Source organism: Eptesicus fuscus, chromosome 6 (genome assembly GCF_027574615.1).
Source record: "Eptesicus fuscus isolate TK198812 chromosome 6, DD_ASM_mEF_20220401, whole genome shotgun sequence".
Taxonomy (NCBI): Eukaryota; Metazoa; Chordata; class Mammalia; order Chiroptera; family Vespertilionidae; genus Eptesicus; species Eptesicus fuscus.
The window spans coordinates 27894601-27906249 of record NC_072478.1 but is presented as its reverse complement, the minus strand read 5'-3'; the positions used below and the strand labels follow the sequence as shown (position 1 = coordinate 27906249).

Below are 11649 nucleotides of genomic sequence, written 5' to 3'. Positions count from 1 at the left end.
ACCCAGCTCCCTCCACACCCGAGCCGCTGCCGCCCCATTTTACAGGAGGGGAGCCGCCCAGGGCTCAGCCAGTGAGGCGTGAGGCCGGGTTTAGCACTGTAAGGCTCCATCCTGGCCGGTGTGGCTCGGATGGTCGGAGCATCATCCTGTCCACCCAAAGGTGGCAGGTTGATTCCCTGTCAGGGCACACACCCAGGTTGCTGGGTCACTCCCTGCTTAGGGCATGTGCGGGAGGCGGTGATTCAGGTTTCTCCGTCTCTCCCTTCCTCTCTCTTAAAATAAAAAACACCGCAAGGCTCCAAGGCTACTTTGATCACCAGGCTCTGTTGGCGGGGAGCCCCCGGGGGCTGGGCTGTGTCACCACAATCAGACTGGGGACTCATGATGACAGGGCTGTGCCTCTCCTATCAGACTGGGACCCCTGCAGGAAGGCTTATGTCTCCTCCATTACATGGGAACCCTTGAAAGAAAGTGCATCTTTCTTCCCTCAGATGGGAACTTCAAAGGGCAGGACAGGTTTATGTCTCCATCAGGGGCAGCGCCAGGCATCTCTCCTCAGCTGAGAAGCCCCTGGAGTCAGAGCCACGCCTCCCCCATCCCACTGGGTGCTTCCGAGGGTAGGACCATGCCTCCCCTATCAGACAGAGCCTATGGAGGCATGCACGTACCGACCATGTCTCTCCCCTCAGACTGTGCTAAGAAAGGCATGGCTGTCTAGGAGCTTCTGGGAGCAAAGATTGTCTCCCCTGTCAGACTAGGAGCTCCTAAAGCAGGGTCACGCCCCCTCCATCACATCAGCAGTGAGCCATCCCTGCCTTGTCCCTTCCGTCCTGCTGCTTTGGCTCCCACCCCACTCCAGACTTGATCCAGCGGGGAACAGAGGGGCAGGCACCGCCCCCCCCCCCCCCCCCCCCCCGCCCCCAGCTCCTTCCTGAGGCCCCATCCACTCTAAGCACATAGTGAGCACCTACGCGGTCCGTGCACTGGACTGTCACTCAGGCATGAGAAGGGCTGAAGCACCGGCACAGGCTACAACACGGGTGAGCCTTGAGCACATGCTGCTCAGTGAGAGGAGCCAGATGTTAGTGTGACCCCATTGACGTGAAAGGTCCAGAACAGGCACACCCACAGAGACAGGAAGTGGGTTCGTGGATGCCATGGAATATAGATTTGGGGAGAATAAAAGGTTACTGCTAAATTTCAGATGATAAAATGTTCAGGAATTAGATAGTGGTGAGGGTGACACAATCTTCTGAACATACTAAAATCCACGGAAATACACGCTTTAAACGGGTAAATTGTAGGGTATGTGAATTATACCTTTTTTAAAAGTTGCCCACTCGCCCTGGCCCGTGCGGCTCCGTTAGTTGGGTGTTATCCGGTGCACCAAGGGATTGCCCCTTAGATTCCTGGTCAGGGCACACACCCAGGCCAGGGGCTCAGTCCACGTTGGGGGAGGGCAGGAGGCAGCGGATTGATGTTGCCACTCTCACATCTATGTTTCTTTCTAAAAGTAATTCTTTAAAAATAAAAAGTGCCCCAAACAATGCCAGGCAACAAGTGCTCAGCAGAGGTGAGCTGTTACATTCCCATTGAAAAAAGGAAAAAAGAAAAGATGGGACAACAATCCAAATCGCTGCCCAAGGTCAGGCGGGCTCAGCCCCACCGGGAGGAGCCCATTGAGCTGCCTGGGGGTAGTGCTGGGGGAAGGGAGGCCACCAGGCCACCCACCTTCTTGCCTTTGTCCATGTAGTGCCCCCTCCAAGCATCGCTCCAAGGCTCCCTGGTCTCCAATCAGAAAGCCAAACCCAAGAGGTTATGTGGCTTTACAGGTCATACCTCAAGGTCGCAGGACTCCCAGCCTGGCTCTCCTGTCCACCTCTTCCCCTCCTCCCCTCCCCGCTCCTTGCCTGGCGGTGGAGGGGCAGCCCCAGGAGAAGCCAGCTCAAAAGCGCAGGAAAGTCAAATGCCGTTTGATTCCGCCTCCGGGGCCTCTCATTGCTATTCCTGACACAAACTGTAATTAGAAGGCCCTTTCAAATATTTATACCTCAGACGCCGTGTTTATTCGCCAGGGTGAGGACTCGGATTTGATGAGATCTGTCATCAGCTCAGCCCTGAGCCAAGCCTGGAATTACCTGGCGGCTGACAGAAAACAGGACAATTACCCGCTGTGCTCCCCAGCGGTCCCCAGGGATGCTGCCTGGGCGGTGATCGGAGTGGGCATGTTGGGGCTGGGAGGCTGAGTGAATGTGCTTCCCAAGGGAGGACTGAGTTCAACAGGTTTGTGTTGGGGGACACAGCCAAAGCGAGAAAGAGGAGGACACGGGGAAGCAAGCCCCTGCGGCTGTGAGAGGCTTTGCCTTGTCAGCTGTGGACCTCAGTTTTCCCATCTGGAAAATGGGGCTAGCAGTGGAGGGGAGACAGAGAACCACTGATTCCATGAAGAGACTCTAGCGGGTCTCTAATGCCACCCCACGCCAGGCCATATCATGGTGTCCAGGGAGAAATGAGCTGCGGGGTGGCTCTGAGCAAGTCCTTCTCCCTCCCCGTGCCTCAGTTTCCCCACCAGGAAAAAATGGCTCTCCCTTGGGCAATCCTTCCTCTAGCTATTTGGGGTTTCCTATCAGAAGTCCCATATTTTAAGCCGGGAAAGCAAAGTGCAGAAGCATAGACATAGCCCTAGCCCCACTGTACTTCCCAGGGGCAGCGAATATGTCACCGGACAAACAGTGGGTCCATGCTGCCGGTCACTATCGAGCCAATGAAGCAGAGACAGGGTTGAATCAGATGAGCGTTTCTTCCAGAACTGCTGGCAGCATGGGAGAGCCGCAGGTCAGCCACGGGAGTCTGCTCTGCACCCCGCCATGAGCCAGTTGCTTATACAGTAAAAGCACAAAGGAAAAGTAGGCACAGGGGCCGTGTACAGCTATGCAGAAGGACTGGGGGTCTTCAAAGGGCTGAGTGACATGCAAGGGCTGGGGTCACATGGGGAAGTAGCCAGTGGGAGTGCCAGATGGGCAGTTACAGGTGAGCAGGCTGGAGGTCTGCCAAGGCCTGCGGGTGTGCAAAGGGATGGGGTCTTCAAAGGGCTGGCGATTCCTGTTTCTGCAGCAAAGTTGTTCATCTTTCCAGCGGGGGTGGAATGGGCCTTTTTTAATCAGAAGGAAACAGTCGTGGTTCACGGAGCAGGATTCATATTTCTCACAATACCAGCTGGCTCCCCAAATTCTATTGCTGCCCTCTTTCAATAGCCCTAGCCCCACTGTTCTTCCCAGGGGCAGCTCACAGCACGGTCAGCTCTGACTTCTGGTTCTCCCTCCCCTCCAAGCCCTGCCTGCCCAGCCTGGGAGGCTGGGAGAAGGAAATCTGGGATCCCACTCTTCCTGACCACCCCTCTCTTACTCCAACATTAGGGGACTGAGCAAGCCCCTTATGGGGAAAGAAAGCAAATGTGTTTGCTCTGGAAGTGGCCAGAAGCTCCACTGGCCTCTCTCCCTCCCCCAAACCTCTTAGTGTCCTCCCCACCAGACAGCTGCAGCTGCCCACAGGCAGGCAGGCCAAGCAGACCCCTCTCATTTCTGTCCCCCTCCCTGCCTCCTCCCCAGGAGCCACAAAGGGACAGATGCTGAGGACACTCGCCAGGCACAGATACCATCTCCCTTCCCCTGGCCAGCTGCCCCAACCCTCTCCCCCCATCCTGCCATCAGTCCCCTGGGGAGCCCTCTTAGGGGCGGGGAAGCCAGATCCCCGGCGTGGCTTCCCTCTTTCCTCCTCGGTGCCAGTCTCGCTGCGGTGACCTCTGCGACAACCCCCACCCCCCCATCTCCTGGTCAGTTTCGCCGCCAGACCCTGGTTCAATTTGAACGCCCAGAAGCGGCGGTCACTCTCACCCCCTCTGCTGGTCAATTCGCCCCGTCTCGTGGGCAAGTCCAGCCCCATTTCCCGGCCAGTTTCCACCTCCCTCTCCCCCAGGCCGCCTCTGCACCTCCCTCCCCTGAAGGTCAGCGCCTGTGGGCGCCCACCGCCCGCGCTCCTCGCTCGCTCCGGCCGCCTCTGCCCTCCGGGTCAGTGTCCAGCTGCCGCGCCGCGGCCCCGCGCCTCCTGCTCGCACCCCCTCCCTCCGTGGCGCGGCTCCCCTCCCTCCCCGGAACGGCGGGGGGTCTCAGTCACCCCCGAGGGGAGCGCAGAGCGGGGAGGGAGGGGGAAGCCGCGGAGGGGGAGGCGGAGGACCCTTAACCTCGCTGCCCGCGACGCGGCCCGAGGCCGGTGGGGACCGGAGCGTCCGCCTGCGCGTCCCCTCCCCGAAGTCCCACCTCCCGGCCGCGCGCCGGCGGCGGGTCAAGTCTCCGAAAACGCGAAGGGGCACTGCAGGTTTATTTCCCTTTGTGCCGGCGGCGGGCGGACCGGGCGGCGGGGCTGGGGGCCGAGGGTTGGGGCTCCCCGGAGCAGAGGGCAGCGCCGCAGCAGGTACCCTGCGTCGGGGTCAAGGTCCCGGCGGTCCAACTTTGGGCGGGGCGCCCGCGCCCCGGGGGAGCCCCCGCTGCGCTGAGAGCCCCGGCGTCCCGTGCGAGCCGGGCTGGGGCGTCCGCAGGCGGCGCTTTCCTGACCCCGGACCCCAGGAGGGATCCCGGCGCTTCCCGGCGGCGCCTGGCGGCCGAGCGGCACGCGGGGACCTCGCTGCCCGCAGGGACCACGCGTTCCCGCGGATGCCCCTCGCCTTGGCCGGACGACCTCGCGCTCGGCGTTCGGGGCCCTGCGGAGCACCCCTTCCCCCGCGGGCCTTCCAGAGCCGGGCTAAGGTGGGCTTTGCGTCCCCGCCCCCCCTCTCCTCCTTTTTCTCTCCTTTTACCCGCTCCTGAGCCCAGCCAAGGGGCACACCTGACCCTCCTCCCTCTCCTCCCTCTCCCCCTCCCCCTCCCCTTCCTCCTCCCCCTGCCCCTCCTTCTCCCCCTGCTCCTTCTCCTCCCCGCCCCCCCCTCCTCCTTTTTCTCTCCTTTTACCCGCTCCTGAGCCCAGCCAAGGGGCACACCTGACCCTCCTCCCCCTCCTCCTCCCCCTCCCCTTCCTCCTCCTCCCCCCGCTCCTTCTCCTCCCCGCCCCCCCTCCCGGGGAATCTGCTGAGGAAGGCGCCCGGAAGGGGGCATGTGTGTCTCCCCTTTGCAGTAGCCAGGTTTTGGGGTGACGCGGGCCCAAATGGCCAAGTGGCTACGGGACTACCTGAGCTTCGGCGGGCGGAGGCCCCCTCCGCAGCCACCCACTCCCGACTACACGGAGAGCGACATCCTGCGGGCCTACCTGGAGCAGAAGAATCTGGACTTCGAGGACCCTTATGAGGACGCGGACAGCCGCCCGGAGCCGGACCCCGCGGGCCCCGGGGACTCCAAGTACGACTCCCCCAAGCACCGGCTCATCAAGGTGGAGGCCGCCGACATGGCCGAGGTGGCCAGAGCCAAGGTCTTGCTGGGCAGTGCAGGGGCAGAGGTGCGCGGCGGAGGGCCGGAAGCTGGGTGGCCCTAGGAGACGGGGTGGGGAGGACCCGGCTGGGCCCCGGACCCTGGGGAGCATGTTCCATGTGTGACCGCAGACACCCCCGTCCTCCACCTGCTGGGCCGAGTTTGCTGTCTGTCCCTTTTCAGTGCACAGTGCTGGTCGGCCCACCGCTCTGACTGCCCTGCATTGTCCCCCGTCCCTGAGGTCCCTTCCTCTTGGCAGCTGGAGGAAGCTTTCTAAAACAGGCCTGAGCCATTCGCTCCCCTACTGGGCACTAAAACACCCTCCCCACTACTCTGTGAACTGCCTTTGTATTATTCCCATTTAACAGATGTGGAAACTGCGGCTCACAGAAAAGTAAAGAAGCAATTTGCCTGAGGTCACATGGTCTAACTCCAGACCTGCCTCCAATGCCCATGATTTTTGTAGTATTTTTATTTTTATTTTTAAAATATATATATTTAATTAATTTCAGAGGAAGGGAGAGGGAGAGAGAGAGATAGAAACATCAATGATAAGAGAGAATAATTGATCGGCTGCCTCCTGCACGCCCCCTATTGGGGATTGAGCCCGCAACCCCGGCATGTGCCCTGACCGGAACTGAACTGTGACCTCCTGGTTCATAGAGTGACCCTCAACCACTGAGCCACACCAGCCGGGCTATAGTATTTTTCTTAGAGGATCACTGCAAACCCTCAATGGAAACAGAAGGATTTGGGGAGGGTTAGGAGAGACTGTGTTGGGTTGATGGTACAGAGAAAGGGAGAAGGAGGCAGGGACTCAGACAACCTGGGATCAAAAGCTGCCTCTTACCAGCTCCGTGACCCTGAGCAAGTTACTTACCCTCTCTATGCCTTGGTTTCCTCATCTGTAAAATGGGGATAATGTGCCTACGGAATGTTGATATGACAAGTAAATATACGTATATAAAGCATTTAGAACAGTGCTGGCAGCTGATAAACTTTAAAATTATTGAAGCCCTAGTCAGTTTGGCTCAGTGGACAGAATGTTGGCCGGAGGACTGAAGAGTCTTGGGTTTAGTTCCAGTCTAGGGCATGTATCCCAGTTGCAGGCTCAGGCACATGTGTGTGGGAGGCATCCAATGGACGAGTCTCTCACATCCATGTTTCTCTCTCTCTGTCTCTCCTCTTCCCTTCCACTCTAAAATCAATGGAAAAAAGCATCCTCGGGTGAGGACTAACAACAACAAAAATTGCCCTAGCCGGTTTGGCTCAGTGGATAGAGTGTCAGCCTGTGGACTAAAGGGTCCCAGGTTCTATTCCGGCCAAGGGCACATGCCCGGATTGCGGGCTAGATTCCCCCCCCCCCAGTAGGAGGGGTGCAGGAGGCAGCCAATCAATGGTTCTCATCATTGATGTTTCTATCTCTATCTCTCTTCCTTCCTCTCTGAAATCAATAAAAATATATATAAAAAATTATTGAAGGAAGGAGGCGAGGGGGTCTATGTTGGGAAGGATCAGAACTGCATGAAGGAAGGGAGTAGGGGAAGCCGGCATCTTTCTTGCAAACATCCCTGTGTGGTAGCGGAGACTCCCTCCTCCCCCCAGAAAAGAGAACTGCTGGAAGGGGATGTGTCAGCTGGCCCAGGGAGGGCCAGGGTACCCAGAGCCGGGCTGGTCCCCCTTTCCTCCTCTCCCCAGTCAGAAGTTGACACTGAGTACTCGGACCCCTTTGATGCCCAGCCTCATCCGCCACCCTCAGATGATGGCTACATGGAACCCTATGATGCCCAGCGGGTCGTGAGTGGTGAGTGGGCAGGGCTTGGGGGAGGATGGCAGGGTCCCAGGTGGGAGTGGGATCTGACCAGTGTCCTTGGCCTCCCAGAACTGCCTTGCAGGGCAGTGCAGCTGTATGACACTCCCTATGAGGAGCAGGATGGAGAGCCAGGAGACAGGCCTTTTTCAGGGCAAAGGCCTGGACAGAGCCGGCAGCCCCAGGAAGATGAAAGGCCAGCGGATGAGTATGATCAGCCCTGGGAGTGGAAGAAAGATCACATCTCCAAGGCATTTGCAGGTGCTCCTCCAACCCAAGCACTCTAAATGCTTGAGTCCCTCTATTTGCTGCTCTGGTCACATCCCCTGTTTCAACTTACAAAGTAAACCCCAATTATCTGCCACGTGGGTGGTTTGTTAATTCTCACTAGAGTGTGAATGACTAATAGTCATACATTTCTCTTCCCAGAAGAAACTATCTTCCTTGGAAACGGAAACACCTCGTAGAGTGCAATAGGACCTACTTATTCTGCCCAGTATAGTGAAGGGGAAGGCTTTGACCTGGGTTTGTGTCACTTACTTGGGCAAATCATTTTACCTCCCTGAGTCTGTTTCCTTACCTGTAAAATGGGGATCATTGTGGTCTCTACCGAACAGGGTGCTTGGAAATTGAGTGCTATAAAGTGCTCAATTTCACAGGAGTTGTTGGGGGAGAGAGTAGCATTTCTTAGTAGCTGTCATCAGGTAGACTTGGGTGATCTTGGCCTAGCCTCTGAATCTCAGTCTCCTCTTCTATAAAAGGAGGAACAATAAGGTCAGCTTTAAGAAGTAAAATAACTTGGCCAGGAAGAGTTGTGAGAACCCAACTTTGCCCCACATGCTGTATGACTGGGAGGGGAATTGGAGCTCAGTGCCTTAGTTTGCTTGTCTGTATAGTGGGCACCCTTTTAGCCACGCCCCCTGCTCTCTGATTTGTCACTCATGAAACTGCCCCGCCCTTCTATGCCTTATGACTACACCCCTTCTGAAAGCCAATTGGTTGTTCCTTTCCCAATTCGGCCCCAGCCCCTCCTCTCCTGGATTCCATTGGTACCGCCTTCCTGCTGAAATTCCATTGGCTTGCCCCCACCCCGCTCCTCCCAGGTAGGCTGGACTTAGACCTTTGCTCTCTAACCCTCCCCCGCTTCAGTGCAGTTTGACAGTCCTGAGTGGGAAAGGACCCCAGGCTCGGCCAAGGAGCTCCGGAAACCCCCACCCAGAAGCCCCCATCTGGCAGAGCGTGTGGACCCTGCCCTGCCCCTGGAGAAGCAGCCGTGAGTGGGGAAACGGAAGATGGAAGTCCTGGGTTGCATCCCTCCTGGCCCCATACCAGCTGCAGACTCACCGGACTAGGGGAGCTGGCTCATTCGCTCACTCATTTCATTCATTTCTTCAACTAATCTTCACTGGGCGCCAGCACCTGCTGTGTGCCAGACCATCTAGCTAGGCGCAAAGCAGAGTCAGATGGAGTCTCAACTCCCTCTGGCATCAGACTCCGGGTTCAAGTCCCTGCTCTGTACCTCCTGGCTACAGGACCCGAGCCTGTCACTTAACTTATCTGAGCCTTGCGCTTAAAACCCCCAAGATGGTACCTGGCTCAAACAGAGTAAAGGGAGATTTCCTTCCTCCACTTGGGTGGGGCTCATAAGCCTGGGAACTAAGAGCCAGAGATATCCTCACGCCAACTGGGAAGAACAGGATTGTGAAGAGGTCCCAACTTTGGGCTGGGGTGAGGCTGGGAGGGTGAGGGTCTTCTCTGTGTCCCTCCAGCCTAGGGGCCCTTGAGGAACTCCCAGCCAGGTCCTAGCCCCGTGGCTGTTGATCACAGTCATTCCCAGACCTTGCCAACGGGCGATACCGACCTGGCTACTTAGCACTGAAGCACAAGGTGTAAAGTTTATTCTCTTTCTCAATTTTCTTTCAACACAAACAACCACCAAGTCCCTGATGCCCATCTGTCTCAGACACCTTGCTTGCAACTGCTGCCTCTCTGGGCACATTAAAGAACAATGTTAAGGAAAGAGTGGTCCAGCTGGGTGGGGACACAGGATGGCGCAAATCTTGTGAGAGTGATAAGCAAGTGATTCAAGTTGGGGAACTAGGGCAGGGGCTGAGTTATCCAGCCCGGGGAGGCCAAGGTCAAGGTCAGGTGGAACCGTTAATTGGCAGGAGCAGCTCCACACGGGCCTGGGCTCGGCTGCCTCGCGGGGGGGCGGGGTGGGGGGGCGGCGAAACAGGCTCCTCTTGAGAAACCCAAGGGAGTTTTCCTCTTAATTGCCTGGAGGCCCAAAGCCCTCTAACCAGCTGTGCCTTCCCCAGACCCAGAGTGTGTCTGAAGGGGGATGGCCCTTCCTGAGACATCTGCCCCCACCCCCAGGTGGTTTCACGGCCCCCTGAGCCGGGCAGACGCCGAGAACCTCCTCTTGCTCTGCAAGGAAGGCAGCTACCTCGTGCGGCTCAGCGAGACCAGCCCCCAAGACTGCTCCCTGTCCCTCAGGTGAGACCCCAGCCTCCTGGAGGTCGCAGGACTGCATGCGTCATGTTTTCGGGTCTATTCAGTGGGAGCCGAGGGGTGTGCCTCCAGCTTTCAGGCCAACGGATGGGACTTCTGGGACCTGTCGGTGGGGCCTCCAGGGAGACCTACTGAGAATGAACTCCCTGTCCCGGGAGGTATGCAAGAAGATGGAGGGGAAGCCGTACAGTAGACCTAGGACTTGGGTGAGATGGAGAACCAGATGCCAGTTTTCTTTGGACTCCCCAGTCCAAAGGTTAAAGTACATTCACTTGTGTCTGTCCCGGGGCTGGGATCTGAGTGGCCCTCTAGCCACGTGAGTTAGAGACCCTGGTTCTGCGTGCTTCTCTGCCTGAGCTTCTAGGTGTGTCTGATCGCGCAGCACTCCTAAGACCCTCCTAGGCATCTGAGTGTGACATCCCTAAACGGCCACGAGTGAAGAGGCCTTTGGAGGCTGGTTCAAATCCTGCCTCTACCGCTTTCTAGCTGTGTGACCTTAGCCAATTTACTCAACTTCTCTGGGCCTTGGTCTCCTCATTCATGAAAGGATAACAGCACCAATGCCATGGTAATACCGCAATGTTTAAATGGAAAAAAAATACATGAGAAAATGTTGAGAACAGTGCCCCAGAAACAGGAAGTACTTGATTCACATGAATGATGTGGATAAAATGATTCCCAGGTTCTACATCATTCCACCCGCCCCCACCCCCACCCCCCGAGACAGAGAAAGGAAAGAGACCCCAGACTGGGGTTTAGTTAACTAGTGGGGAGGTCAGGAGGTTTGGAGAGAAAGTGCAGTTCATGTTTCAGGGCAGGGCCTGCCCGGACAAGCACAGAAGGCAGCCCTGCTGCGTGGCGCAAGCCAGCGCCTTGGCACCAACTGGCTGTTTAACGGAAATCTCTGGGGACACCAGTCCCGGGTTCTAGGAGCAATGACGGGGTGGCTTCAGGGCTGGAGAGCGTGCTGGGGCCTGGGGTGCTCAAGGCTCAAGGCCCCTGTGATGCTGTTCCCCAGAAGCAGCCAGGGCTTCCTGCATCTGAAGTTCGCGTGGACACGAGAGAACCAGTTGGTGCTGGGTCAGCACAGCGGCCCCTTCGCCAGTGTCCCCGAGCTGGTGCTCCATTACAGCTCGCGCCCGCTGCCCGTGCAGGGCGCCGAGCACCTGGCCCTGCTGTACCCGGTGGTCACACCGAGCCCCTGCGCCGGGGCCTCTGCCCCCGGCCCTGCTCCCTGAGGCTGATTCACTCCGGTCCCGGAGGAGGCCAGAGGGAAAGGCGTCCTGCTGCTCCACCCGGCTGCATCTGCATCGGGGCTGCCCTCTCAGCCCCCTTCCGGGTCCTAGGGTCCAAGATTGTGTGAGAAAGTCCTCCTCCGATCCAGAAAATAAATAAGTTATTGTGTGTTTCAAGTGTCCTTTCTGGGAGGCCGGGATCCCAGCCCCAGGGAAGGATGAAAAAGATGGACCCTTGGAGGGAGAAGGGGGTCCCCAGCTCCTAGTTTTGCAGAAAGAGCTGGGATTGGAGCCTGAATGGCTCGCAGGGAGGGACCAAAACTCAGAGAGCTGTGGTCAGTGGAGTCCCGCAGATAAAAAAGATAAAGAAACCCAGAGCGGGCTCTCAGGCCAGCCCCGCCCCCACCCGTTGTCCCCTCCCCATTGGGGCGGGCAGCTGAGGCCTGATGCTGCTGCTGAAAGGACATCTGTCCCCATGGAAACAGCAGGAGTGGGGGAGGGGAGCTGGGCCCAGCTGGTGTCACTTCAAGGTGACTTGGGCAGGAGACCCAGGAGGCTGACGAGTGCCAGGGAGTCCCATCTCCCTCCTCACCCCCACTTCCCTCCTCACCCCCACCTCCCTCCTCACCCCCACCTC

General features: G+C 57.9%; 1 protein-coding gene across 1 annotated transcript; it reads left to right on the top strand.

Moving 5' to 3' along the window:
* Window positions 1–5196: 5196 nt before the first annotated feature.
* Window positions 5197–11025, top strand: SHD (Src homology 2 domain containing transforming protein D). Its single transcript, XM_008150793.3, has 6 exons — window positions 5197–5484; window positions 7155–7260; window positions 7339–7527; window positions 8416–8539; window positions 9643–9762; window positions 10796–11025. Exons 1-6 carry the CDS (start codon window positions 5197–5199, stop codon window positions 11013–11015), a joined length of 1047 nt encoding a protein of 348 aa, XP_008149015.3. The 3' UTR covers window positions 11016–11025.
* The last annotated feature ends 624 nt before the right edge of the window (window positions 11026–11649 follow it).

What these genes read in the sequence shown, in the direction of transcription:
- SHD (XM_008150793.3), top strand. Translation starts at nt 5,197, where the DNA reads ATGGCCAAGTGGCTACGGGACTACCTGAGCTTCGGCGGGCGGAGGCCC. An exon ending in TGGGCAGTGCAGGGGCAGAG is followed by an intron (nt 5,485 to 7,154) that starts GTGCGCGGCGGA and finishes TCCTCTCCCCAG; the next exon opens with TCAGAAGTTGACACTGAGTA. An exon ending in TGCCCAGCGGGTCGTGAGTG is followed by an intron (nt 7,261 to 7,338) that starts GTGAGTGGGCAG and finishes TTGGCCTCCCAG; the next exon opens with AACTGCCTTGCAGGGCAGTG.